Source organism: Clarias gariepinus, chromosome 10, assembly GCF_024256425.1.
Source record: "Clarias gariepinus isolate MV-2021 ecotype Netherlands chromosome 10, CGAR_prim_01v2, whole genome shotgun sequence".
In the NCBI taxonomy this organism is placed as follows: domain Eukaryota; kingdom Metazoa; phylum Chordata; class Actinopteri; order Siluriformes; family Clariidae; genus Clarias; species Clarias gariepinus.
In genome coordinates this window covers 26,912,168-26,939,347 of record NC_071109.1, presented here as the reverse complement: position 1 = coordinate 26,939,347, position 27,180 = coordinate 26,912,168, and the positions used below count along the sequence as shown (strand labels likewise).

Genomic DNA, 27,180 nt, shown 5'->3' with positions numbered 1-27,180 from the left:
GTTGCTTACTTACATGTTCAACTCTTTCCTAAAAAAAAAAGTCCTTTCATTTTCTATTATTGCAGAAGCCAAAGGAAAGGTAAATTTTTTGTTTACCCTGTTGGTCTCGAATCCTGCACATTTCGTTGTGGATCGAGCCAGCGTTCCCGTTATCGCACCTCACTCAACTGTACTTGCGCTTCCAGCAAGATCTCATTTGCATGATGATCTACAAGCACATTTTCAGGAGTCTGTGTCTGTGTGTGTGTATCTGTGTCTGTGTGTGTGTGTGGAAAGGAATATCTGACAGTTTTCACCTAATGGGAACGCTTGAATGTTCTTCGTGAGGAAAACAGAAAAAAAAAAATAGGAAACCAAAAATAGGGAAAATTATAAGCATAGTAATAGTAAGCAAAAATTGAATGCATGTAAATGCGACTTTTTCCTAATAGATTGATGTTAAATTTATTTACATTGTCTACGTCCATAAATTCTTCCACAATACTTATTATAAAAGCATAAGGAAGACCACAGCGATGATGATCTGTTAACAAAAAAAAAGAATTTTATTTAAATAATGTACATAAATTTGCACCTTACTGTAATTATACATTTTGACACAACATCGATTAGAACAGCATTTATTTAAATAGAGTTTTGTTTTCACGCACTGGAGTGTGTGTCCGAGTGTGAGAGATCTGAGATCTGAGCTCTGCTTCTGAGGCTGTGGTTAAAAAGTGTACGAGTTTCTCGTCTTCGCTGAAGGGCCTCATCAAGCCGCCAAAACATCCCACACAGAACAATTTAAAGGATAACAAATCGTAACAAGCTCCCCGGTCTCAGCAGTACACTACGCTAACGCTCGGCGTGTGATCGTGTGGAGTGCGTTGGCATCTCTGCGACCTTTGCCCCACCGCCATCCGCTTGTATAGAGGGCGTCCTGAAAACCGCTCGGCCTGTTAAACGAGTACTTTTACAACGCATTAAGCATCATCCGGTGTTTTCCTGGCACATGAGTAACCTTTCTTGTTTATTCTTCCCCCACATCGTGACTGGGCTTTTTTTTGGCCTGCGGAGGATTGGCTGACTAAATGGATTGTGGGAAAGTGACCTCGGCTCCTGGGGGGTGTTCAGAAGAGTAGGTCGTCTTCTCTCTGACCCCTGGTTTTTCTCCGGAGCCCTGAAGAAGCCTTGAGCACAACACTAATCCCTGTACTCTCGCGGTAGAGCTAGAAATCCTGACGGTATAAAAAACCGCCGCCTCGGAGACGCGCATTCATTTAGCGAACAAAGTTAACCCGCCCGCATCAGGAGAGATTCTGGGAGAATGTAGAGGCGAGTGTGTCCCCAGAGGGGCTTTGACTGTTGTCTTGCCAAACAGCATGTTGTTCATGTTCGTTTTGATTATTCATAAGTAAGAGAGGGCATCTGAGGCTGACAAATTCAGAGCAGCGTGATCAAAATGTACCGCTGTCATTATTGTAGCTAGAGCAGGTACGGGCATCGGTAATGTTTTAGCACAACTGACTAATCTGATCATTAATAATTAGGTCTTAACCTTTTCTTAGCTAGACGTAGGAAAACAACGCTTGTGTATGTGTATGCTCTAAGAAGTCTAGTGCAGCAGGATACAAGGGAGAGTCAAAAATCGGTTACGGTTATATTAACACTGCTGTTATTAGCATGTTATTAGCGCTTTTCGTTCAAGGCTACTGTCTCCCCAGTCACTGCCGTGCAGGAGTGAACTTGTTGCATCAGTTTATTCGTATCTGTGGTGCGAGTAAAAATGGATGCTGCACCATCACTTTCAGGAAAATCCTTCACCAATCAACAGTGCTCGGTACAGTGAGACGATTATTGAAGACCTGAAGCCTACATTTCGGATCTTGCTTGACAATGCACATCTGCACATTTCTGCCCACGCTGTCGATGCTCAACGAAAACTTTGTTTTGAGGTGTTAAAGCCAACTCCCTATAGTCCTGATCCTGCTCTATCAGACTTTCACGTTTGTTCCCCTGAAAGCAGCCCTACAAGGAAGAAGATTCACTTTTGATGAAGAAGTGAGGACAGTGGCATATTCATTGCTCGAAGCTCACCATAAAACTTTTATGTGGGAACATGAAAACTTATTGGCAGATGGGCAAAGGAGATTACTTCTCTAGAAGTTCTTAAAAACAAATTCCACAGCCAGAGTGCGGATGATTTTTGACTCACCCTTGTAGAATTACAAAATGCCGATTTCTCTATGGATAATTAAAATGTTGTAATACTATCATGTGCTACTACGAGTAATGTTCATAGGCTCGTTCACATTACCAGCCTGAAGGGAATTGAATTCAGTTGTTGTTTTTTTTGACATAGTTCTGATTTTAAGGGCTGTCTGAACGCACAAATCTGATGTTTTTCAGATCGAATCTGAGTCACTTGTGTATCTTGTGCTTGGGACTTAAATGAGAACTCGGATCGGATCATGCAAATGGGCTCACTCATATCACTCAGCACTGGGTATCTAATGCAAGGAGTTTGGCTTTCTTCCTTCTTCCGGACCTCAACAACTAACTGATTGCCATCCTCGAGAGCTAAATGCCATGCATACTTGCTAAAATCACCTCCTTTGTTTAAACTGAATGGGTGGTGGTAAAATAACTCATGAGGTGTTTTAACCCAGGCGCCGTTTCAGATGATGGACATGGCCACATTAGGGTCACTTGTAATTATGAACTGTCTCTGCATGCAAATTCGATCTGGAATTGAACAATGTGGTTTGTGATGTAAACGTAGCCTATTTATTATTAACGCAGCCATCCCACTCTCAGACCCTCTCCCAACTCGAAGACATGAACTTGGATTGGATGCCTCAGTACACGTATGCCTTGGATGGATATTGAATTGAAGTTGGGCTCATGATCTCAACCAGCCAGCCCAACCAGACCCACAACCATCTGAAAAAAAACATCTGCTCTCAGAAAACGATAACAAGAACATGCAAGGATCAGCTTTACAGAAGACTGGAGCATGAGATGTTCAGGTTCCACGCTGAAAAAACTGCAATGCGGGTTAGAGTGCAAAAAAACACAAACAAGGTGATGACCGAACACCATACCAACAGTGTTAACGCGAGTGGAAGACCAAATTATACAGAATGCAATCTTGACTTTTTAAATATGTGCCTCTGGTGTTCAGTCAGATGTCTTTCGTGTTTTTGGATGTGTGTGTGTGTATAGAGTTCCAGCCCAGCATGATGGGCTCCTCGACAGTCTAGTGAGCCTCATTCAGCTCCTCCTCATAGTCCACAGCTGATCTTTCGCAGGGCTCGTGGAGACTTTGGACTAGTCCAGCGGCTCCTGTTTTATCCGGATTGGTGTGTGGATGGTCTGACAACGTCTGTCTTCCCGACTCAGGATGTACTCGCTGAACTGGGACGAGTCCACTCCTCCGCCGCACGACGCCACCATGGTGAAGCCTTTCTGGAATAATCTCTCCAGTACCTGAGCAAAAACAAAGCGGTTACCGTCAAACAGGATTGTTATTTATTTACTAAATTTCATGCTCTCCTGAACATTTTAATCAAATACACACTGAGCAGCAATAACATTATTACCACCCGCTTAGTATGGAGGGGGTCCCCTGTTTTGCCACCAAAACAGTCCCGCGCTGTGTGCTCTGACACCTTTCTACTGCAACCAGCATTAAACTTTACAAAAAATTACGCTACAGTAGCTCTTCTGTCAGATCTCCACTCCCACTTGGATTAATGATCTTTTACAGAAAATAGAGAAGCGGGAATGTGTGATTGACCCCAGAGCGGATTCTAGGGACTTTGAGGGTCCAAGGCAGGGGAATGCAAGGGGATCTGCCTATGTATCGGGACCTATCTAATCTCTAATTCGATGAGGTTTTATGCAAGTGGTAATACTAAGATGTCAGATGGCAAAGGTTCCTTTGTTCCCAGAGGCATATGTTTTCTAGTTCTTCCGTCCCTATGTTGTCAGGGTCCTGTCTTCCCCTGCATTAACCTCTTCCTCAATTTGATCTACAGTAGCTCTTTTATTGGATCGGACTACACGGGTCAGCCTTCACTCCCCATGTCTATTAATGAGCCTTTGCCAAAACAAGGCCCTGTTGCCAGTTCCCTGTTTTTCCTTCCTTGGACCACTTTTGGTATATCCTGAACATTGCATCCTGGGAACATCTCACAAGAGTTGCAGTTTTGGAGTTGCTCCGAATCGGTTGTATAGCCTGCACAATTTGGCCCTTGACAAAGTCCCACAAATCCATAAGCTCGCCCATTTTTTCTGCTTCCAACACATCGACTTTAGGGAGGAAAAAAAGGTTCATTTGCTGCCTAATACAATATATCCCACTCATTTTTCATTTCAAGGTGCCAACTGTAGCTACTGTGTGGGAAGGCTAGATGGCTAGACGACTGGGTCAGAGTAACTCCAAACCTGCATCTTTTGTAAACGATTCCTGGTCTGCAGTGGTCAGGACATACCAAAAGTAATCCGTGGAAGGAAAACCAGTGAACTGGCAACAGGGTCATGGGTGGCCAAGGCTTACTGATGCCAGTTGGGAGCAAAGGCTGGCCTGTGGAGTCCGATCGGGTAGAGTGACTGTAGCTCAGATTGAGGAAAAGTCAATTATATTACTGAAAGAATTGGGTCAGAACACACAGTGCATGACTGTTATGGTGGCAAATGGGGAACCAACTCAATATTAGGCGGGTGGTTATAATAGTATTATAATATAGATTGTTGTATGTTACATCTCTAATGCTGAAATGATACTACTTTTTCTACTTTGTCGATTTCCCATGTGTGATTCACTTTCCGATTACCGAACGTACTGACGACGAAAGAAGTACAACTTAGCATTAGCTAAGTTAGACAGAGAGTTCTGTCGTGCAGAAAGACAGGCAGACATGTACAGTATGTGCGCTTTAACCTGAAATAATATCACTGATCAAATTAAAGCTTTTTTTGCGCTAGTTAAGCTATAAATGCATATACAGTAACTAGCAGGTTATTCATGGAGCAGTAGATTGCTGTGGTATAAGAGGAATAAAACACACTGGTAGATGCTGTGACTGGAGTTACAGGACGCATCACACAAGCTTGTCCTTAAATATTTTCCTACTACTACTCAGACTACATGCCAGCATGTATTTTATTTTATTCCTTATTTATAACATTTTATCTATATTTTATCTTTATACTTTTATTTGCCTGCAACATTTTCCTCTTCAGATAGTCCAGTGAAGATGAGAGAGCGATCAGACTCTCCCCGGAGCTGTTTACTGGAGTTTGATGAGGAGTCAAAAGCGAACTGTTCCACACATACACCACCCCCCTGACAACCAAAACCAAATCACCCTCATCTTTTCCTGCAACCCCAAAACACACACACACACACACACGGCAGTGTGGAGATCCACAGGCGAGCGAGTTTTCTGCAAAAACCCCCGTCACTCACTCGTCCACAGATCACTGACATGTTTTATCTGCCGCAGTACTTGTAGATATTTTTTTTTTTTTGAAATTCAACACATGCAGTCTGGAGTATTCACTTACTCCTCCACTTCTTTCAAGTGTGCTTCACATGAAAATGAAAGTTCCGCCTCAAGGCAAGCGAGCCAGATAAAAGTTCTTCCAACGGAAAAAAAATAATAATAATAACACTCAGTCGAATCATGGGGCCTTGAGTAAAATGTCCACCCTTATCCACACTCTGGAAACCTCTGGCTGAATTTCAGTTAGTATTACAGGGGAAATGAATTCATCTCATCTGTTCCTCAGGTAGAGAAGAACAGGTGATGCAACAAGCGCATGCCACTTTACTACTGGATTCTCCGGCTGAATGAAAAACAGCACTTAATGAATGCATGGCTGCAACACTGATGTTAATACAAGGGATAATGTGAAGACTAAAAAACACAACATTACAGACTGAAACGTGAAATTCATCACAGCTATGACTCTCTGATTGTCTCAGGCTCTTTGACTAACTCTGTCTCTCTCTTTCTTTCTCTGTCTATCGGACCCTTTGATTCTCTTTCTCTCGAACCCTGTCTCTGACTCTCTCTCTCTATATATATATATATAACTTTTCTGTATGTCTCTCTTTTTCTTTCTTTCTGACTTTGTCTATTGATTTGTTTTTCCTTAGATTTTGTCCCTTTATCCTAGGAGTCACAACATTGAATCATTTGATTGGCAAGATCTGACACGGGTGTTATGCCAGATGCACTTCCTGTCACAACCCTTCCATTCCCATCTGAGTTAGGAACTGATACTGCATGCAGTAACTGGGCTGTATGGGGCAAAGGGTGACAGGTCTTGCCCAAGGACCTGGTGGAGACCCGGTGGTGACGGGGCTCAACCCCCAGAACCTCCGATCGAGAATCCAGATCCATCACTACCTCTAACTTACTCTCGGACACTAGCGCTCTCTCTTTCACACAGATGTCGTCTTGCACTTGTCACTACTTCTGCTCTTGAAATAAAGGCAAGTCAACAACACCCCCCGCAGCACCCCGCCCCCATTCTGCTATCTTTTCTTCCATACAGAACTCCGTCTCTCTCTGTATCTCAATCCATCTGTCTTTCTGACTGTATTCTTGTCTCTCTGTCTTTTGTCCCATCCGTCTCACCCAGAAGTGCTCGGGCTTCCGAGTGCCTGACATGTGGCTAGGCAAGGAAAAAAAAGATCTGCACCTCTAGCATGATACAATTAGTCGGGTTGTGCAAAGGCGGGAAAATGGTGTTAGCAGATGCAGCGATTAGTTATACTGTAAGTCAATTAAGCATGTGTAAAAAGGAGTGTAAACCAGTTTAGGTTGTTTAAAGAAACCAAAGTAGGTATTAAAAATGTAATATGTGTGTTTAAAGCGCTGCAGGCACATACGCTGGAGCGCTTTTTAAGAAAGAAGGGATTTGTCTTGAGGATGAGTTAAAAATAAATTATGCATATCATTTTCCCCTAGATTTCTCCACTCATTTGCGGCTCTCTATATACCTACATTAGAGGTGCCCTACATTACTGTGTGTGTGTGTGTGTGTGCGCGCGCGCATGCACAAAAAAAGTAGAAGCATTTCATGAACCGGTGAATGCAGGGGATTAGGAATAGACGAGCTGATACTGAAGTTTCTTTTAAAAATGTATCCGAAAAGAAGAATACATACTGTGTGTTCAAGTCAAACCAGGACTTTTGATTGCACGGAATAACAACACAGTTACGAGAGTAAAAACTCGATTTATATCTCTATATAATCCAATGCACTTCTCCCAGTAGTTCACTAGTGCTTGAATACCATCAAGGTAGAAAGTTCTATCTGGAGCTGTGATCAGACTGTCCACTTCGAGTCTTAAACTCTGGCCTCCCAGGCACTCCTTTAATCGGAGACCCAAACATGAGGAAATGCCTTCGAGTGAGGTCAGGACTGTATGGGGGATGTGGCAATAACTCTTAGTTTTTTATTGTGATGTGCAAGTGGTGTTGGTTAATGATTGTGTGATTGTGACTTTGTAGACATCCAGTATACAGGATGTTACGGTTTATCTTGGGATTGGGTTGAAAATAAAATCTGCTGTATTGCCGGTCCCTATGGGGGATGAAATAACATCTCGTGGGGCAGAACTACACCTTCGCAGCTGTGCATCTACACCTTTGTCAACACCTGCAAGTTCAACCTTCACTTCTTATATCTGTTCTTTCCTGTCTGACACTCATGTCTCAGTCTGACTCACTTGATTTGTGTGATTTGTTAAAAGTATTGCAAGCATTCTGGCGGATAATAGTTAATGCTAGTTAGTGCTAGTTATCTTGTTTTACTTAGTTAGTCGTTTTGCAACGTGATCGAACACAATTTCACAAAACAACAAATGAAGTGGTGCCATGTCGCTAGCTAACACCCAAGCTTTTCAAAATGAAGAGGAGTTACATATCTGGAAGGGAAGAAAGAGGGAGAAAACAGAAAGAGAACACAGAGCTATAATAGGTGGAGGAAAGAATCTAATAAAGAAATAATTATGCATTGTATCTGTAGGCTAAATCATAAAGCAAGACCCTTATTTTGCCAACCAGGAAGGCAGCTAGCTAGGAGCTGGTGCTTGGTTTGCAGCAAGTAACGCTAAATATATAGCTAGCTTTATGGGTAATGTTCGAATTCGTCATTTTGCTCAAATGGTCTTCTTTTAAAGTCTTTACGCAGTATAAAGCCCAATATTTTATCTTATGGTGTTCTGGTGTAGCCGACGTGAGAGAACGATGGTTTATCAAATTGAGGCGCTTTAGGATGCACAATATAACGCTAACACTTTCAGGGAGAGCGTACCTACAGTATGCTCCCAGGGTTCTATGTTCCCTAGTTCCTTTTATTTTTCTTTAAGTTATAATATTTCCTGGAAATTATCCAGTTTATTTCATTAGAAGCAGGCTTTAAAACTTTTTAAACATAAAGCAATTAGTTATCATTTTGTGTGGTTTTGGAGGTCTCTAGAAACTAATAGAGAGCTGAGCAACACCTTTTTAGGTTTCCATTATGTGTTACACTGATTAGCTAGACAACTGGTTCAGAGCAATGCAGTGATGTGGGATGCAGTGATGAGGACATACCAAATGTGATCCAAGGAAGGAAAACCAGTGAACTGGGTACAGGGCCTTGTTTTGACAAAGACTGATCAGTGGACATGGGGAGTGAAGGCTGGCCTGTGTTGTCCAATCCAAAAAAAGAGCCACTGTAGCGCAAATTGAGGAAGAGGTTGATGCTGGTTCCGACATAAAGGTGTTAAGACACACAGTGGATCGCTGTGTCGGTGGCAAAAAGGGGGGCATGTACTCAGTATTAGGCGGATGGACAGAAAGTGGGGCTAATCAGTCTATATAGACTGGGAAAGGCAGGACCCTGGGAACACAGGACCCTGAGAGCATAGGACCGTAGAACTAGAAAACATCTGGCTCTGGGAACATAGGACCGTTTGTCATGCTCCTAGTATTCGCCATATAAATAAAGAGACAATAGGATCCGGGGAATATAGGGATGACCCCTTTTAGGAATTTAGCTCGAAAGGGGATCATCATTTTGAAGCATGTTAGAAATCTACCATAAGAAGTTATTTTTGAAACTGACATCATAGTATTACCACTTGTATAATAGCTGATTAGAGATAGGTCATGGTAGCCGCTGTGTATTTGTTTGTGAACTATTTACATGAGCCGCAAAAGATTTTTCAAATCCGAGTCAGTCATCGCATTAACGTACAAGAAACACACAAGACTAAGACTAAATCACACTGCTTATGATCATCAAATCTAAACTGCAAGAAAGACTTTTAAATATGTATTTCTAAAAACAGAAACCATCCCTGGCTCTACGCCACCTTACTGAAGTCTTCTGCCAATTCAAAATCTCTTGTGCTTTAAATCAGTTTTGCTATAGCAGGGAAATAACACAACTCTTCAGAATTTTTCATGTGAAAAAAAAAATAAATAGGATAAAACACGTGGCTCTACCTGGACAGAATTGAGTCTGCAGTATCCGTTCAGTGGAAAGCGTATAACGTGCGTGGGGTCCTGATTCCAACCGGCATTGACAGAGTTGCACATGACATCGCCCGTCTCGGGGAAGATCTCTTCGATGAGTGCTTTGTCTCCACTCAGGGCGATCCTCTCGCCGAGGTCAGGGGTCACACGCACCACCAGACATTCACAGGGCTGAGCTCCCCGCCTCTGCTCTCGCTCCTGCTTCCAGCGCTCCAGCTCCTTTACCATGGGGCTCAGTTGGTAATAACGTGCCTCCTCGTACAACAGCTGGAACTCCTACGTGAACCACAGAGAGGAAAGCAGATTTTAGGATGGATACAGGCAATGTACAGTCATGTGTATGGATTATGGGATGTATGCTAACATCAAAAAGGTGCTTGTAATAGCAAATCTGTGGAGGTGCTGCTCTAGCAAGAAAAAAAAAACATTCAGTTTTAGTTAGCATAAATATCAACTTACAAATCATTCTGGCAGAATTAACAGAAGATAATTTAGAAAAGACAGATTGTTAAGATAAATTATAATTTGTAATTTGGATGAGAGAAATATCTCCGAATAAATGGGCAAATACCCCCAAGATTCAATTGCTGGTCGAGCCCATTCTCCGTTACACCCTTACTTCAGTTCATTAACCTATTTGGACATTAGATTAAATACACCTCTCTTAAGGTCACAGCATTTTAAATGGTTTGAGGTCTGGACTTTGACCCGGCCATTTCAAAACCTTGATTCTTTTATTTTTTAGCCATTCTGATCTAGATTAACTGGTATACTTTGGATCATTGTCCTGTTGCATGACCCAATTACAACCAAGCTTTAGCCGTCAGACAGAAGGCCTCACATTTGTCACTGGAGTACTCTGGCATACAGAGGAGTTCATGGTTGACTTATAGTTACAAAACACGCCCAACTCATCACCCCTCCATCTGTGTGCTTGACAATGGTGATAAGGTCTTTCTGCTGAAATGCTGCCTGGTTTTCTCCAAACGTGCAGCTGAGCATTAAGGCCAAACAACTCTTTGGTCTTATCTGTCCATAGTTCCAGAAGTCTTGTGCTTTTTTTTTTTTTTTTTTTTTGCAAAACCTCAGTCATGCCCCTATATTCGTTTAGACAGAAGAGACTTTCTCATGGCAACCTTTCCAAACACACTTGTTCAGTCTTCTTCTAATTGTGCTCTCATAGACTTTAACATTTAATATGCTCAAGGCCTTTAAAGTCTAAGATCGAACTTATCTGTATTTTTCCAAATATTCTATGGTCTGACTTTGAAAGTACTGGGACATCCTGGGAAGAAGGGGTAACTGTCTCGAATGCTTTCCACTCATAAGTTGTTTTTCTCATTCTAGAATGTTGAGTTCCAACTTGCTTGGAAATGGTTTTATAACCCTTTCCAGATTGATCTGCTGCAACAATTGCTTCTCTAAAACCATTGCTTAAAAGTCTTTTCCTCTTGGCATTGCGTTAATACACACCTGAAAGCTCCACACCAGCAAATTGCCAAAAACCCAGCTTTTATAGTGGTTTGCACATCTGCTGATGGTCAATTATCAGCACCTGGCTGCAACTTACCCTCATAAATCTTGTGCAAGCAGTAAAGGGGGTATTTAGTATTGCCCACAAGTTTTTTTTTCTTTTTGGTTTCATTCTTGTTAAACAAATAATACCATGGTAAAAAAAAAAAAAAGTAATATGTTGTCTTTGCCTAATAGTAAGATCTACTACGATCAGATGATTTTGTTATGGTTATACACAAAACATAAAGAATTAAAGATTCAAGATTCAAGAAGACGGGGTACTGACTTTTGGACATGACTGTGTCTTGTACAGTATTGCACACTTTAAAAATAAAATACAATGGAGGTATAATGGTACCTGTATCGTGGTTTATAATACCAGAGTATTTTCAACAGTACCATGGTACCTATTTGCTGATATACAGTAGTACATGTATCACACTGTGGTAAATGGTTTACATAGCAGGATACTGTCAGAAATATGTTTCACATGTTCATGTACCATAATGTTAATATTTAAATAATATGGTTCCATTGCATGTAACATTAATTAAATACCATTGTATTATTGAAACTCTTACTATTACATTTAAAAATATAATACAGCCTGTACTATACCAAACCAGTAGTTTCAAATATACCATATTGGATACCTGCTGAACTCACGTATCATGGTAGTCACCAAAGTATTGTTGTACACGCCATAGTACTGTACTACCATGGTAGTGGCCCCCTGAAAGGGCCATAGTACCTACCCTGGTTCTCTATAATGTCTTATGGCTTCTACCATGGTAATGTCTAAAGTACTATGGTAATGCAATGGTATATTATGATAGCTCTATACTATACACTATAGTACATACCATAATAACATTTCCTATGGCATTCTCTGTGTAGGATTATGTTAAATATATGACCATAAGAATAAACCTGAGAAGAATCATGGTTCCAGTCAATGCTGTCCGACCTACAAATGGCGTCTACTGGCTAGAAAGCCACAGGTTCCTCACTGGATAATCAAAATGATAATAGTGCTATCAGTGATTTTATAACCACTAATTGAAACAACAGACTTGTTCTAACTCACAAAGCCGTGTAGGTCTGTACAATTGCTCATACTCTGGTTCACACACACATGCTCTCTGGTTTGGAAGCACAGATTGGCTGTATTGTCCTCAGGGTCTTGGTGCCCCGAAGCCTCTTCACCCTAACTCTCTTACCCCTACCATTTTCCATCAGACCAGATGGCACTGCCACTCACTTCTAGCCTTCAAACAACGTAGACAAAAACTCACTCATTTAACAATAGACTTGTGAATACAACAGAAATAAAAAGCAATGATACAAGTACTGTACAAGCAAAGCTAACCAAAGTCCGTTTGTAGAAATTCAACAAAAATAAAAGCAAGTATTCTTATTAAAATCAACCAGCACTTAACTACTAAATAACTACCACACTAAACGTCTTGACCGACTCAGTGAGGCTGCCAGATTCATTTGACTTGTCAGTGTCAATAGCAGTGTTTTCCAAGCCAAATGGGTCGGGTTTATTTTTGCAATGCACAGACAGATTCATATGTATTGGGGCTTTATTTTAAATAATAATAAATAATATAATAAAAGTGTTAAGTGAAAAACCTGTCATTTTTCCAATATGGATGTGCTTACTGAACTGGTTTACTTATTCTCATAAGCTGAATTCATCCAAAAAAGCCATACGATGATGACATATTTTAACACCTTAAAAAATAAAATAAAAAAACAATTAAAACCAAAACAATATAGAATCTTTTAAATATGCTTTTTTTTTTAAAAAAATCTTACAGCAATTTGCAACCTCAAAATATTGGATAAGAAGCCCGTTTAATGAAGTGGTAAAAACAGTTACTCTGCATGATGCCTAAAACTCATGCTAGCTAAGGGTGATTTCCTCACAGAGTGAAAGTTGGGATTTGATCGAGTTGTTGGATAGCAAAACAGACATAAGCAAAATAATTCCACTTTGTAATCAGATACCGGCTGTGAAAATGTCTGCAGTTCTCCTGTGCAGCAGCCAGAAAGAAATCTTTAAATGAAATTTGCTCCCTTTTCACTGTTGGAGGTAAACAGATTTTAAAGTACTGGAACTTTACTTGTTTTCACACATTACGAAAAAAAAACAAAGACTGATATTTTTTTATGTAACCATGTGAATTATCTTTCCAACATCACCCCATACAGCATATATGAAATATGATGAAAAACCTTGGGAGAATTACTGAATGTTTAGAAAAACATAGTTTTACTTGACAATCACATCGAATCAGGTATTAAGTCACATTTTTGCAGATTGCTGGTTTAATTAGCTTCAGCTTGATAACAAATTTATTAAAATATCACGTCCAGTTCTTGAGATATGGCTAATGCATATTCCAATGCATGTTAAAAAAAAAAAAGGCTAAATCCTATTTTTAGGATATTTAAATAATTATTCTCTGATCTAATAAGAAAGAGACCTCATTTTAACACCAGGATTTTCCTGCTAAAATTTCCCCTCTTTGGTGTTAGCTTAATAATTCCCATTGACCTGACAACTATAAAGACACACCAGTACTAAGGCAGATAACACAGCTGAAGGTAGATAACACCCTCGTCTTCTCTCTCTCTATCTGTCCCTTTGCCATTATGTTCTGCGATCTGTTTCCAGTTGAACTGCTTGTGTAACACTGATCTCTTCCCTCCCTACATCTCTAAAAAGTTTGCTCTTCATCTCCACCCTGGATGAACTACTTATTTTCCTGCAGGCTATGCCGCAGTGAACAATAGCAGCCAGCGTCTAAGACTCCATACCTTTAATATGCACACAAAAAGAAGCTGCTTTTGCTTGCCCCATGCCCCACCCCGTCTGCCGATTTCTCTCTCACTCTCTCTCTTTCTCTCTCTCTCTCTTTCTTTCTCCCCCGTCAGCATGCATGCTAAGACTTCAGGCCTTAAGGCTTGAAGTAATTCAAAGGGAAACATAAGTCTTAAGGTGTTATTCATCCTTGGTCTGTAGCGAGGGTTAGCGATGTCGAGACTTCTACAAGGCAACGTTCTGAAAACCTAATCCAGTAAGTACGAAGAACTATAAAAGAAAGACGGCTGAATAGCTCCTTGCGATAGCTTCTGCGCTTTGAAGACGGTACTAGACAAAGAAATTGATAAAAGCACAGTGAATTGCATTTCCATTAGCAGAAATCGTCAGAATTGTGTTTGACACTTTACAAAATTCCCCTCGAGGGACAAGCGGCTCAGTGTATATCTGAAGTAACAAGTTCCTCACACAGGCAATGAATTACAGTACAGCTCGCGCTGTCGTAAATTTGCCAACATTTTCAAAGAGTGAATGAGTTGATGAGCGAGACGCTGCAATTTGGATACGCTGTGAAGGCAAACAGATTGATCTTTTGAACCCAGTGTGTCAGAGTCACGTGTCTGACACAGTTAAACCCTACAGGGTTTCGATGGGGCTGCAAACGATGATCAATTCAGTCACTGTTTGTATATTTCCAAGCTTGCACAGGGTGACGAGCGTGATCGCTGAACTGTGAGGTTTGACTGTAATGAGATGTAATGATTTGAGCTCTAGCTGCTGTCTATGCATCTTCTTACTACATCCAGACGGAGTTGGGGTTTGGAAGGAGATTGTACAGACTAGTCTTAATGATAAGGATGTGTTTTATTATTTGAGCTGCCACTCAGGGAAGAACACTTTTTTTATGGTTGTGCTGAATTTTCAGTACGCAATTCTTTCCGGTCTGATTTATGTTGTTTACTAGATGTTATGCTAAACCTAAAGCTTGGCTGCCCAGTTAACTGTCGCTCACATACTGAACGTCTATACCGCTTTATCCTGTATACAGGTTTGCAGGGGGCCTGGACCCTATCCCAGGAGACTTAGGGCACAAGGCGGGGTACACCCTGAGCGGCGTGCCAATCCATCGCAGGGCTTGCACACACTTAGCAAAATTGTTCATTTACACACTATGGCCAATTTGGAAACGCCAATAAGCCTGCGTCTCTTTGGACTGTAGGAGGAAACTGGAGTACCTGGAGGAAACCCACCAAGCACAGGGAGAACATGCAATCTTCATGTCTCCTTTCAAAATTCTTTCATATAAATTCATATAGTTCAAAGGTCTAGTAACAACTTTAATTATTCATAAATATATGCACATTGGAAACGCAGAATCCTCTCTATTCAAACAGCTAGCAGCTAGCAAACAATTATGAAAACAGCCTGGATTACTTACAGGTGGACACTTTTGAGATTTCTTTATCCTGATTAATCATATTCTCAGTAATCTATTAAGCGGTAGTCAAACCTGCCCAAATATAGGCTACATTAGCACCACATCGAGCTAGCTAACATGAGCTAAGTAAGTAAACTAGTGTAGCTTGTCATATATAGATCTGATTCTGATTCGTCCTTTAACCTGAATTATATTTACCACTAAATCTGCTAAAAGACACCAAAATAAGTGATTTGTTTAATCACTAACATTACAGTTGAATAGCCAGCTAGCTTAGTGCTAATAGCTAGTTTTCAAGAAGTTTCCAGAATTCCACACCATTACATTACAGTACAAGTATTCAGAAAGTCTGTTTTTACATTAGAAATCTGTGATTTTTGTGGAACACTATCTGTATAGTCATGTAAAAATATATATTTAAAAAGTAGAAACACTTAGATCAGTTAGCACACTTTAACTTTTCGACAAACCTAGGGGTTTTTTTTAAGGTAAAACTTTGGAATTTTTAGGTTTTCCTGAAAAGAATGTCAAGATGACGCCAAGATGTTTTGTCTGTATGTTTTAATTTATATTAAAATTATTTCATTTTCTTATTCTTGTTTTATTTTGATTTTTATCATTTACATCTTGTACATGTTTTTATGTCATTATTTTGCTATTTTTATTTAGTTTTTTTTATTTATTAATTTATTAATATTTTATTTACAACAAACATCTCAGTGTTGTACTGTATTTTATAAACTTCGAATTAAAAATCTAACTAAGCAGATAGATAGATAGATAGATAGATAGATAGATAGATAGATAGATATCCTCTAGACCATGAAATGAATGAGCATTCTCTTCCAATTCCTGGGGAACAAATTTACCTTGAAGTCTTCAGGAAGAAGCAGTTTGCTGGTGCGGAGGTAGCTGAGAATGTAACGGAAAATCTCCCCGTCCCGGTCGATAAAGTAGTGCTGTTTCAGACTGTCCAGGACGATGGGCTCTGTGCCATTAAACAGCCGACTGATTCTGATGACGACAGGACAATAAACAGATCACAGATTCAACCCTGACGCAGAGGATGCCTAATAATCACAATCCTTTAACACAACTGGAACAATATGACAATTTGAAATGCAGTGAGAATAATGCAGATTTATTATTTAACCTGGTTTGAAGAATGAGGTCGAACATTTGGTTTCATGTCTTATGCTATTTCTGCACTTGTGTTAAATCAACTTAAATCTTGTCATTGCAAAGATGTTCCCATTTCATTTCATGTTCTCTCTCTCTCTCTCTCTCTCTCTCTCCTCCACCCTCCCATTCTGGAAACTGATGCAAAACACTTAATAAGAAAACCAATTCCCCCTTTTGTGCCTGCGGTGCTTCTTTTCTCATATGGTCTTGCAGTTCCCCCAGTTAGAATTTCACCATATAGCTTCAGGCAATCTTAGTTTTTCATCTCCGTTTCTTTTTCTTTTTTTTTTTCTCTAAAAAGCAATTAAAATGCTGCCTGCTTTCCCCCCGCTTCCCCTATGCTGTTCTCCTCCTCCTCCCTGTCTCTCTATCTACATTATTAAATCAGAGAAGGCCATGGCATGTGTTAAGCTGAGCAGATGTGAGAGTGTGCTTTGCTCTCTCTCTCTCTCTCTCTCTCTCATTCTTTCTCCCTGTCTCCTTGTACTCTCTTTTTTTCTAACAGGTGGTGCTCTTTTTCCACCCGCCTCTCATGGGGGAGTAAATTATCAACAGGACCTCTGAGGATTGAGGTTGAGATGCAGCAGGTAGGAATTTCACAGCACCACAAGTGGCAAGGCCGCTCCTTATCATCTACAGTATACTGTACCTGGTAACCTTGTACAGTTACACTGCAGCATCTATTTCCTTTGTGATCGATGCGACGCACTGATGCCGTGACGTGGCATCAGCTTTCCTCTCATGACGGATTACAGTCAGGACAGTTTCCTCCACTTGTTAATTTGTGTCTAAATGACATAGTTTTGACATCATTAAACACACATCAGCTTTTGTACGGAATAGTGATTTTTGTCCCAGTGAGTTCAGCATTTCTGCTAATAGCTCTGGTAGACAGGGGGAGGGCAGATCCTGAGACAAATATACAGAGGATGCGAACGAGGGGGTGGAATTTTAGAGAAGTATTTCTGATCCTCCTGCACGCTGCTGCTGCTGCTTGTGTTTATGGCAAAACTGCAATGGATCATGAAGTCTTCGCTCGACAACACTCCAATCTTCAACCCTCAGCACTGTTCTTGCAACAGCGCATCTGAAATTCTGTCGAAAAAGCTCTTTAATATGGCTCATTTGGTATTAAATAAGCATTAATTGTGCTCCGCTGTTATTAAAGGAAGACGAGAGGATTAGAACCCAGTGTCTATTTAGTAAATCTGTGGTCTATACAGTATGTGATTGAGATTTTTTTTTATATGTTTCCCTGTAATGAAAAAAAGAACCAAAACAAACCTGTTTAAAAACAAAAAAATTCCCTATTAAAAAAAAGTATGTTTTGTGCATGTTTTCATGAATTCTTACCCAGATGTACAGTATTATGTACAACTCATTCTGGTCAATCATATGGATAATCATGTGGAGCTGATGGACAGGGCATTTTTAAAAAATGTTACGTTTAAAGATTTACTCTTTACACTTCTTGCTCTTTTGTAAAATGTAATACAATTCCATGATTTATTTAAGGTCTGATTTATCTTAACAACTTAACAAATGATAAATGATATGTTTGCTGATTTGCACATTCGTTCGTCCTCAGTAAGTGCTTTATCCTGGTCATCCTGATCCAGATCTAATCCCTCTAACACTGTGTGCCAAACAGGAATACACCCTGGATGTGTTCCCAGTGCACTGCAGGGCGACCAACACACATATCGTTTGGTGCTAAATTATTATTTTTATATTAGCCATCCACCTACTGTATTAGCTTGTTTTTTGGGGGGTTGGGAGGAAACCAAGGAACCATGAGGAAACCCATATGGACATGACCATGAGGAAACCCAACCTGTGCAGATCCTGGAGCTGTGGGGCAGGAGTTACCTGCCACAGCACCACAGGAGAATGTGTTTGTTATGTCAAGTCCTACACACACATATATTAGATGCCGTAAGTAGATATGAGGTCCAAATCTTCAGGAGTATTCCATTAAGAACAATAAAAATCATATTGATTTATAGCTAAACCTCTAAAAAGCATCTGAAATGGCAAGTTTGAGCATCATGTTTGCTCTAAGTTTAAACTTACTTCCTATATAAAAGAATATAAAAGCTTCCTACCTTGAGTCCGGGTACTTTGTGAGTGTAGCCAAGCTGCTGGTGTACATGTGTCCTCCTACATCGATATGGACGGGGGCGTTGGCTTTAGTCAGCTGAGCAGGAAGAGGGATGCCCTGAGCAGCCAGAGGAGATACCGGAGAGCGGGTCAAAGACAGGCGAGACATGCTTCTTCCCTCCTGCGGAACAGAACACACAACACGCTCTCAGCAGTGCACACAGCACACCACGCACACCTGCAGCACTGCTGCTCCGAGTCAGACCTCTCCCCCTTCCCTTACTCCCTGAGCAAAAAAAAAACAACAACACATTCTTTAGGTCTGTCAACATCTATGAGCACTCTTTTACATCCACATTTCGTGCAAGAATTAGTAGCACAACTCTAATTAAGAGAATTTGCATTGCGTTTTTTTCTCCCCCTAGAACCGGAGGGGAGGAAAGGATGAGGCTTATTAACAAACACGAGAGCGGGAGAGAGACAGAGAGGGATAGATCGTACTGTAGGTGTCTACCTTCAGGGAACATAGAGAAAGTGTAAACTCCTAATTAAAGGTAGTGGGTGTGAGTGTGAGGCATGAAAGGTTTGATGACATCCAGCGGTTTGCTTTGAAGGTTAATATATTGGCATCTTTAGGTGATGGATGGTGGAAAAGCAAGCATTCAAGAACACATTTTATATAGATTTTTTTTCAAAATGTTAAATTAAGACGCTTTCTTATTGGCGTAGAAGCGCTGGTATACAACTTATTGTGGTGATGATCAGAATTTATAGAATTTAAATAGTGTTAGTGTTAATGCCAGAACGTCTGAAAAATCAGACACAAATCAGAGCAAAAGTATTTTGTGATCCACCAATCCAGGACTGAGCATCGGTTTTACCAGCCTGAAACTCTGGAGTAGTATATGTATTTTATTAAATGCTGTTTAATACAGTACAGATGTTGTTGCATTGAACAGGGAAAATAATCCATCTTAAATCCTGTTACCCTCATGCCTCTGATGTTTCACATCACAAAACTGGATCAGTATCAGATATCATCAGCCCATGCTCACAACTCAGATTGAAAACGGGAAATGTACGATCACTGCCTCCCTACAAATAACGATAGCGGTTCAGCTGGAAGCAAATCAGCATTGGAGTGAACGCTGTAGGTCTTCATTAACACACAGCGTGAATTCAGTACAGTGGATGTTCATTCAACATGGCTGAATTGGGTTTCTGCCTTTTTTTGGAAACACATCTGACATTTACTCTACAGCTGTAGAATTTCAGAAATCTAAACTGCCACTGTGGATTTAAAGAACACTGTTATACAGTATAAGCTGCCTGAAAATGTTAAGCAGATGGGTAAAGGCTGCTTTGCTCATGGCGCAATGCTTTAGCTAAGCCAGGTTCAGTCATTTTCATCTGGGGGTTTAAACTTCAATAAGAGGCACAAACACAAAAAGTGGAAGGGATTCGGATTGTGAAAGATCTGATGCTGGGTCAGGGGTACAGCAGGTTATTCTGACAGGTAGGGTAAACTCTCTGTCTGATTACTCTGATCAATGGAATTGTAGGTTCTTTAAGTGCTGATAAAAGATTTTTTGAGATATTGTGACTCAAAGAAATTTGTACAGATCCCCAAGTAACCTTTTCCCCTCATGATAACAAGATATATATATATATATATATATATATATATATATATATATATATATATATATATATGGCTGCTGTTTTACATTTTTTATGATATTTATAGGCTACTCCAGTTTGGGAAGACAGCAAAATAAATGAATAAATGATTCAGCATCTTGTAGCATACTATTAAAGTATCACAGCACTCAATAGGATATAAAATATAAAATAAAGCACAATGCAGCTTACTGTACAAGGCATACCTTTTGGCACATATATAGTAAGCAAGTTCTCCTTCCTTTGCTGCTCTGTATTTAATCCCATTATAAATCCATCAGTACTCAGTATATCAGTGCACTATTTAAACTAGGCAATACTGGCACCCCGACCCTACGTAGTGCACTAGGGAGTGAGGCCAGAAGAGATCCTGAACACGACATGGCGATGGAAAAAAGAAATATGACACAAAGTATCATTAATGTATAAACATGAAAGAATAGGAATGGTAAAAAGATTACCGTTTCAAACATTTTAGGATGTCCGATGCAATCTGATCAGGAACTCTCTCTCTCTCTCTCTCCGCGCGCGTCTGAGTGTGTCTGTGTGTGTGTGTGTGTGTCGGTGTGCGCGCGCGCTCGCGTGTGTGCGCTCGAGGAGATCTCTACTCCTATAGAAATAACTTTCGGAAACAGTTCAAGATTTCATCCGATTCGGATCTTCATGCAAAAAAAAAAAAAGGAGAGAGAGAACGCAGGCAGCCCAGCGGCGTGATCAGTGTGTGTGTGTGTGTGTGTGAGGTCGCTGTGGCTTTAAAAGTCGCTTAACACGCAGAGAGAGGATAGCTAAAAAGAGTTTCCACCAAAAAAAAAAAAAAAAAATCAGGTCCATTGGTGTAGTGGTTAGCACTGTCGCCTTGCACCTCTAGGATGCGGGTTCGATTCCCTTCTCTGTGCGCATAGCGGTATAGAAGATGTGAGTGAGTGAGGTCCATGGGGAGAGACGCGAGTGCTTACCTTGGAAGTCATGGCTCAGTCGGAGTCGCTCGCTTTAAAACATCAGATCGGTCTTGGTTTGTTTCTTGCTTTTTCTTCTTCTTTACGGATTTGGTTGGAGTGTGTGTGTGTGAGAGAGAGAGCAGAGTGCATGCACTGAAGCCAGAGATCCTTCCCGAATAACAGCGGAGGAGAGCTGAACAGGAATTCTGGCTCGGGGCTCTGCAAACGGCCCCGGGGGGAACAGGATTAGATGTCCAATCAGCTCCTCTCTGCCCGCCTCACCACATCGCCATCTCATCCTGCGCGCGCTCGCGCTCTCTCGCGCACTCGCGCGCGCTCTGATTTATTTCAAATTATTTTATCCATTTCTGTCCCAACAAATAGTGTGTGCATGCGCGCGCACAGTCCTCCGTGTGTGTGTGTGAGAGAGCGAAAGAGAAATAGATAGAGAGATATAACGGTTGAGATGTTTACTTACAGTATAATGTCACCTGAGATGATTATTTAGAGTAAATTAATCATGATTAGTGATCATGGTGATGATGGATGTATTAGAAATGAAGCTTTCCCCCCTCATTAGAATTCGATCCCGTGGCTCTGCATCTCTCCTGTTCTGTGCGTTCAGACCGGAGTGACGCGGATCAGCGCGCGGATCAGCGCTTCCGGCCACGCGCGCCATTTCAATTATAGCGCGCGGCTGGATGGACGCGACCGACTTTAATGGCATGTGTTCGGAGAGAGAGAGAGAGAGAGAGTTTTCTCCCGAGGGAGGCAGACAGGTCCAGCCCGAATAGCAGGTTCAGCCCGCAGTGGAAGTTCAGCAGACTTTAGATTACACATAAAAGACAAAAGTGTGCTTGAACTCAACCTGGTGTTAAGGATTTATTCCAGAGTGGTAAAGTGGCGCCTTCCAGTGACCATCTCACATAACATCCTGCTTATACAGACTTAATGCTTAGCACTGTCACCTTACACCTCCAGGGACCAGGTTCGAGTCCAACATGTGCATGGAGTTTGCATGCGCTTGGTGTCTGGTGGGTTTCCTCCGGGTCCCTCGGTCTCCTCCCACAGTCCATAAGACATAAGACCAATTTGCATTACCAAATTTCCAATAGTGTGTGTGTATGTGTGTATGCCCTGTGATGGATTGGGCTAACACGTCCAGGGTGTACCCCACCTTGTGCCCTAAGTCTCCTGGGATCAGCTTCAAACAGCTTCAGAATTGAATGGAACTTTGCCAGTTCTTCTGTATTTGCCTTAAATTAGTTAAATCTGCGCCATGAATAAAATATAAACGTTGAGCAGAAGGAACGTTATGAGCAGTTTTGTGCCAGATTACGTCACAGCAGCCAGCGCTCTTTAGAACGAATATAGCCCTCGAAATGGGTGCGGATACACATTTCATTCAACAAAACCAATTAGCACAATAATTTAATGTAAATACTGTAAATATGGTAAAAACCATAAAGCGGGGGCACTGGTGGCTTAGTGGTAGGTGTTTTGCCTGCAATGCGGAAGGCCCGGGTTTGATTCCCAGCCAGTGGCCAAACCCCCCCAGCCACTGGATGTCCCAAGTGCCGGTCCCAAGCCCAGATAAAATGGAATGGTTGTGTCAGGAAGGGCATCCGGCATAAAACCTTTGCCAAGTTGTAGTGCGGACTGGATATTCCACTGTGGTGACCCCTTGCTGGGAGCAGCCGAAAGACCAACTACAACTGTAAACCATAAAGTATGTGGAAGACACAGAAATGACTGTAATGCACATATAAGGCACCCAAATCCTCACAAAACAGAAACAAATGCGCGACACAGCATGGACTACTCCAAAAAAGGCAAGTACACCAAAACTGAACCTTCAGAAGACATATGGACAGATTAATTCTGATTAATCTTCTTGCGTGAAGTTTAAAACCAGTTATAAAAAGCATTCATATGAATCGCCACTCGTGAGAGCAAACATATCCGCAGCAGTCTGAGGTGAGGTTTTATGCGATAAAATCAAAATGTTGAGTAAAAGTAATGTTATGAAAAATAATGTGTAGATTTAATAATCTACTTTAAACAGGGAGTGTAGTTGGTTGACAGAACAACATAGCATAAACAAGAGGTAAGATACTCAACCTTACAAAATTGTATTTCTTTGTATTAATAAGTTGTGGCATACAGAAAGACAGGCAGACATGTACGTGGGCTTTTGAGAAAAAAGTTATATGACTGATTATATTAAAGCCCATCAACTACTACTACTGCTAGCAAACTATAAACCAACACATGCACTGGCTGGTTGATGTTTTCAGATTGTCCATAGTGTGAGTGGGTTTGTGATATCTAGGGTTTCTTTTGCCTTGTACACTGGGATAGGCCCTAGGCGCCCTGCAACCCTACACAGGATAAGCAGTATGGAGAATGAATGAGTGAATGAATGAAGTATACTGCATATTCAGTAAGCACTTTGGCATGTGGTGACATCCAGAGTGTATCCTGGGAGTGTATTCCTGTCTCGCGCCCACTTTTCCCAGTACAGCAGGGCTCTTCAAATACATTCCTGGAGGGCCAGTGTCCAAAACAATTTGGGGATTTTTTTCTGCACAAACAAACTTGATTCAACTAATCTGATAATTGCTGGACACTCACCCTCCAGGACTGGATATGAACAGCCCTGAACGCCTCACATGGGCATCATGCACACAATCATTTACACTAGGGGCAGTTTAATTTTGCTAATCAACCTATTGGGTGGAAACCAGAGAACCGGAACCACAGGGCGAACATGCACACCTTCACAGGCAGTAACCCGAGCTCAGGACCGAGCCGGAAACCCTGGAGGTGTAAGACAACAGTGATACTCACTAAGCCACATTAGCTCCCACCCCAGCACTTTCTAACAACAAATAAATAAATACAACTTTGAGATAAAATTATTTCAATATAAAGGGAATGTGTACTTATGGCATCATCATTATAGGAAGCTGTTAATGCATGTTGGGATAGCATTAGGCTATAGGGCCTAATATACTTATGTAGCACCATTTAGTCATGGGCGACACGGTGGTTTAGTGGTTAGCACTGTTGCCTTGCACCTTCAGGGTCCTGGCTCAAATCCCACCTTTCTCTGGTCTTTGTGTATGGAGTTTGCATGTTCTTGGTGGGTTTCCTCCGTGTACTTCGCTTTCCAAAGACATGCAGATTAGGCTAACTGGCATTCCCAAATTCCCCATAGTGTGCGAATGATCGTGTGTGTGTTCTGCAATGGATTGGCCTACTCTGTCCTAGGTGTACCCCGCCTTGTGCTCTAAGTCTCCTGGGATAGACCCCAGGGCCCCAGCGACCCTGTATACAGGATAAGGCACTATAGGAGATGAGTGAGTGAGGAAATTTGCAGGAAAGATTATTCTAGAAATGATAGACTTGAGCTGACTCACACCAAAAGAGTCAGAGAGATCAGTTTAATAGTGTACCCCATGCATATTTTTTTTAATTTATAGCTTGTTAGTGCATTTTCCAATCTCCAGATTTAAAAAAAAAAATACAGCAAATGCAACACTTTGCATTTGCATTCAAAATTAGGCTATGTTTCAAATTATTTGGACTGAACGATATTGCCAACTGATTCTTTTTCCCCCCTCGCCGTTGGCTGAAATTAGTTTCCCTCGTCAGAGCAAAGCAGCAGGAAGACAAGATATTTTTGCTCAATTAAAGCAGCAAGCCCGGAGTTAGTTCAATTACTTGAGGCAGGAGGAAGATGTAAATTTAAAGATTTAAATAGCTTAGGATGTCGCCTCGAGCGCCCGCACTTAATTTCCTTCATTTACGGGGGATGTGAGAAAGAGATGAGAATAAACGGGTTATCCAAATGATGTGCATCCCAGTAACACAGCCTCTGTGTGGATATAACACTATCTGTGGCCCCATGTTGCAGCTTTCATTCAACTTCATGGAAAATGCCTGGAGGAAAAAAAAAAAAAAAAAAAAACACCATCCCTCTCTCTTGCTGAGATTTTGGAGCGCCATAACTGTTGCAAGAGATCTTCGTAAACCTGGGAGAAAACTAGGTTGCATGCTCCACATACACATTATCACACTTTTTAAGCATAAATATGTAAACATGAATTTCAAATATGTTCCAAATATGAGTTTATTCTTGTAAAATAAGTAATATTAAAAATGACATTTCATTTTATTAACATAACTTTAAATAACTAAATTTGATTTAAAGCACGAGTTCAGGAACAGACATTTATCCCATTAACAAAGTAAATATTGTCTGTTTAGTATCATATTAATGATCACATACAAGAAAAGAAACAAGAGGGGCCATCTGCTGGATGTTATCAGTATTACACATTTAAATTGTATCGTTTACATTCAACATGCACCTGTTCCGGAAGTACCTCAGGCTGGCCAGAGTCGTCCCGGAAGTACATACGTGTGCTAATGAGGATTATAGTGAAATATAATATCTTATAATATCAATTATGGGCCAAAGTCAATCTGTAGTTAGCACTGTTACATTAAACGTCCAGGGATGAAGTTTGGAGTTTAAATGTTCTCTCTTCATATTGCTTATAGTGTATACACTCACCTAAAGGATTATTAGGAACACCTGTTCAATTTCTCATTAATGTAATTATCTAATCAACCAATCACATGGCAGTTGCTTCAAAGCATGTAGGGGTGTGGTCCTGGTCAAGACAATCTCCTGAACTCCAAACTGAATGTCAGAATGGGAAAGAAAGGTGATTTAATCATCGTTTAAATGCCACGGGCTACCTGAGCATCGTTTCTGACCATGTCCATCCCTTTATGACCACCATGTACCCATCCTCTGATGGCTACTTCCAGGAGGATAATGCACCATGTCACAAAGCTCGAATCATTTCAAATTGGTTTCTTGAACATGACAATGAGTTCACTGTACTAAAATGGTCCCCACAGTCACCAGATCTCAACCCAATAGAGCATCTTTGGGATGTGGTGGAACGGGAGCTTCGTGCCCTGGATGTGCATCCCACAAATCTCCATCAACTGCAAGATGCTATCCTAGCAATATGGGCTAACATTTCTAAAGAATGCTTTCAGCACCTTGTTGAATCAATGCCACGTAGAATTAAGGCAGTTCTGAAGGCGAAAGGGGGTCAAACACCGTATTAGTATGGTGTTCCTAATAATCCTTTAGGTGAGTGTATGTATATATATATATATATATATATATATAAAATGTGTGTGTGCGTGCCTCCCTGTGTCCTGTCATGGATTGGCCTCCCTACCCTTTTTTCTCCATTTTACTGTGGTTTCTCAAAAAGTTTGATAATAATATACTCATCAGCCCACATCAATACACTTTACTAATTTCAGCCAACGGTGAGGTGAAAATAAAAGGAATCAGTTGGCAATATCATTCAGTCCAAATAATTTGGAACATAGCCTAATTTTGAATGCAAATGCAAAGTGTTGCATTTGAGGTATTTTATTTATTTATTTATTTAAATCTGGAGGTTGGAAAATGCACTAACATGCATGGGGTAAGTTATTAAACTGATTTCTCTGACTCTTTTGGTGTGGGTCAGCTCAGGTCTATCATTTCTAGAATAATCTTTCCTGCTAATTTCCTTACACGCTTATCGTCTTTAGAGCTTTATCCTGTACACAAGGTCACATGGGGCCTGGGGTCTATCCCAGGAGACTTGGGGCACAAGGTGAATGGGGTACACCCTGGACCGGGTAGGCCAATCCAATGCAGGACACACACTACTGCTCAAAAGTTTGCGATCACTTGCAAATTTCTTTGTTTTTATTTAGTCATTTATTTCCTACATTCTACAGCAATGAACAATAGAGATTTTAAAACTATGAACAACATAGTCAGTTGTTATTTAAGAGTCAGTTGTTATTTAAGGACACAGGGATCAGCCTTTCTGTAATAGTTCTTGCAAGAACAGTATTATCAAGTGCATTTGCAAAACCCATTAAGCA

At 40.9% G+C, this 27,180-nt stretch overlaps 1 protein-coding gene across 3 annotated transcripts; it reads right to left on the bottom strand.

The window, feature by feature from the left end:
- Positions 1 to 2,803: 2,803 nt before the first annotated feature.
- On the bottom strand, positions 2,804 to 21,734 carry kctd15a (potassium channel tetramerization domain containing 15a). 3 transcript variants are annotated; one of them, XM_053506230.1, is made up of 5 exons: positions 21,686 to 21,734; positions 18,595 to 18,770; positions 16,177 to 16,321; positions 9,492 to 9,797; positions 2,804 to 3,468 (listed from the first exon to the last, which is right to left on the bottom strand). In XM_053506230.1, the coding sequence occupies exons 2-5, from the start codon at positions 18,756 to 18,758 to the stop codon at positions 3,310 to 3,312; spliced, it is 774 nt and encodes a 257-aa protein (XP_053362205.1). In that variant the 5' UTR covers positions 18,759 to 18,770; positions 21,686 to 21,734; the 3' UTR covers positions 2,804 to 3,309. The 3 variants fall into 3 exon arrangements, with proteins under 3 accessions (XP_053362205.1, XP_053362203.1, XP_053362204.1); XM_053506228.1 differs by lacking the exon at positions 21,686 to 21,734 and adding an exon at positions 21,226 to 21,561; XM_053506229.1 differs by lacking the exon at positions 21,686 to 21,734 and adding an exon at positions 20,731 to 20,780.
- Between the last annotated feature and the right edge of the window lie 5,446 nt (positions 21,735 to 27,180).

Bases quoted from the DNA above. Each gene is read 5' to 3' on its own strand.
- kctd15a (XM_053506228.1), bottom strand. The intron at 16,322-18,594 runs GTAGGAAGCTTT...TGTCGTCATCAG, and splicing joins ACAAAGTACCCGGACTCAAG to AATCAGTCGGCTGTTTAATG. The intron at 9,798-16,176 runs GTAAATTTGTTC...TGGTTCACGTAG, and splicing joins TTCTTCCTGAAGACTTCAAG to GAGTTCCAGCTGTTGTACGA.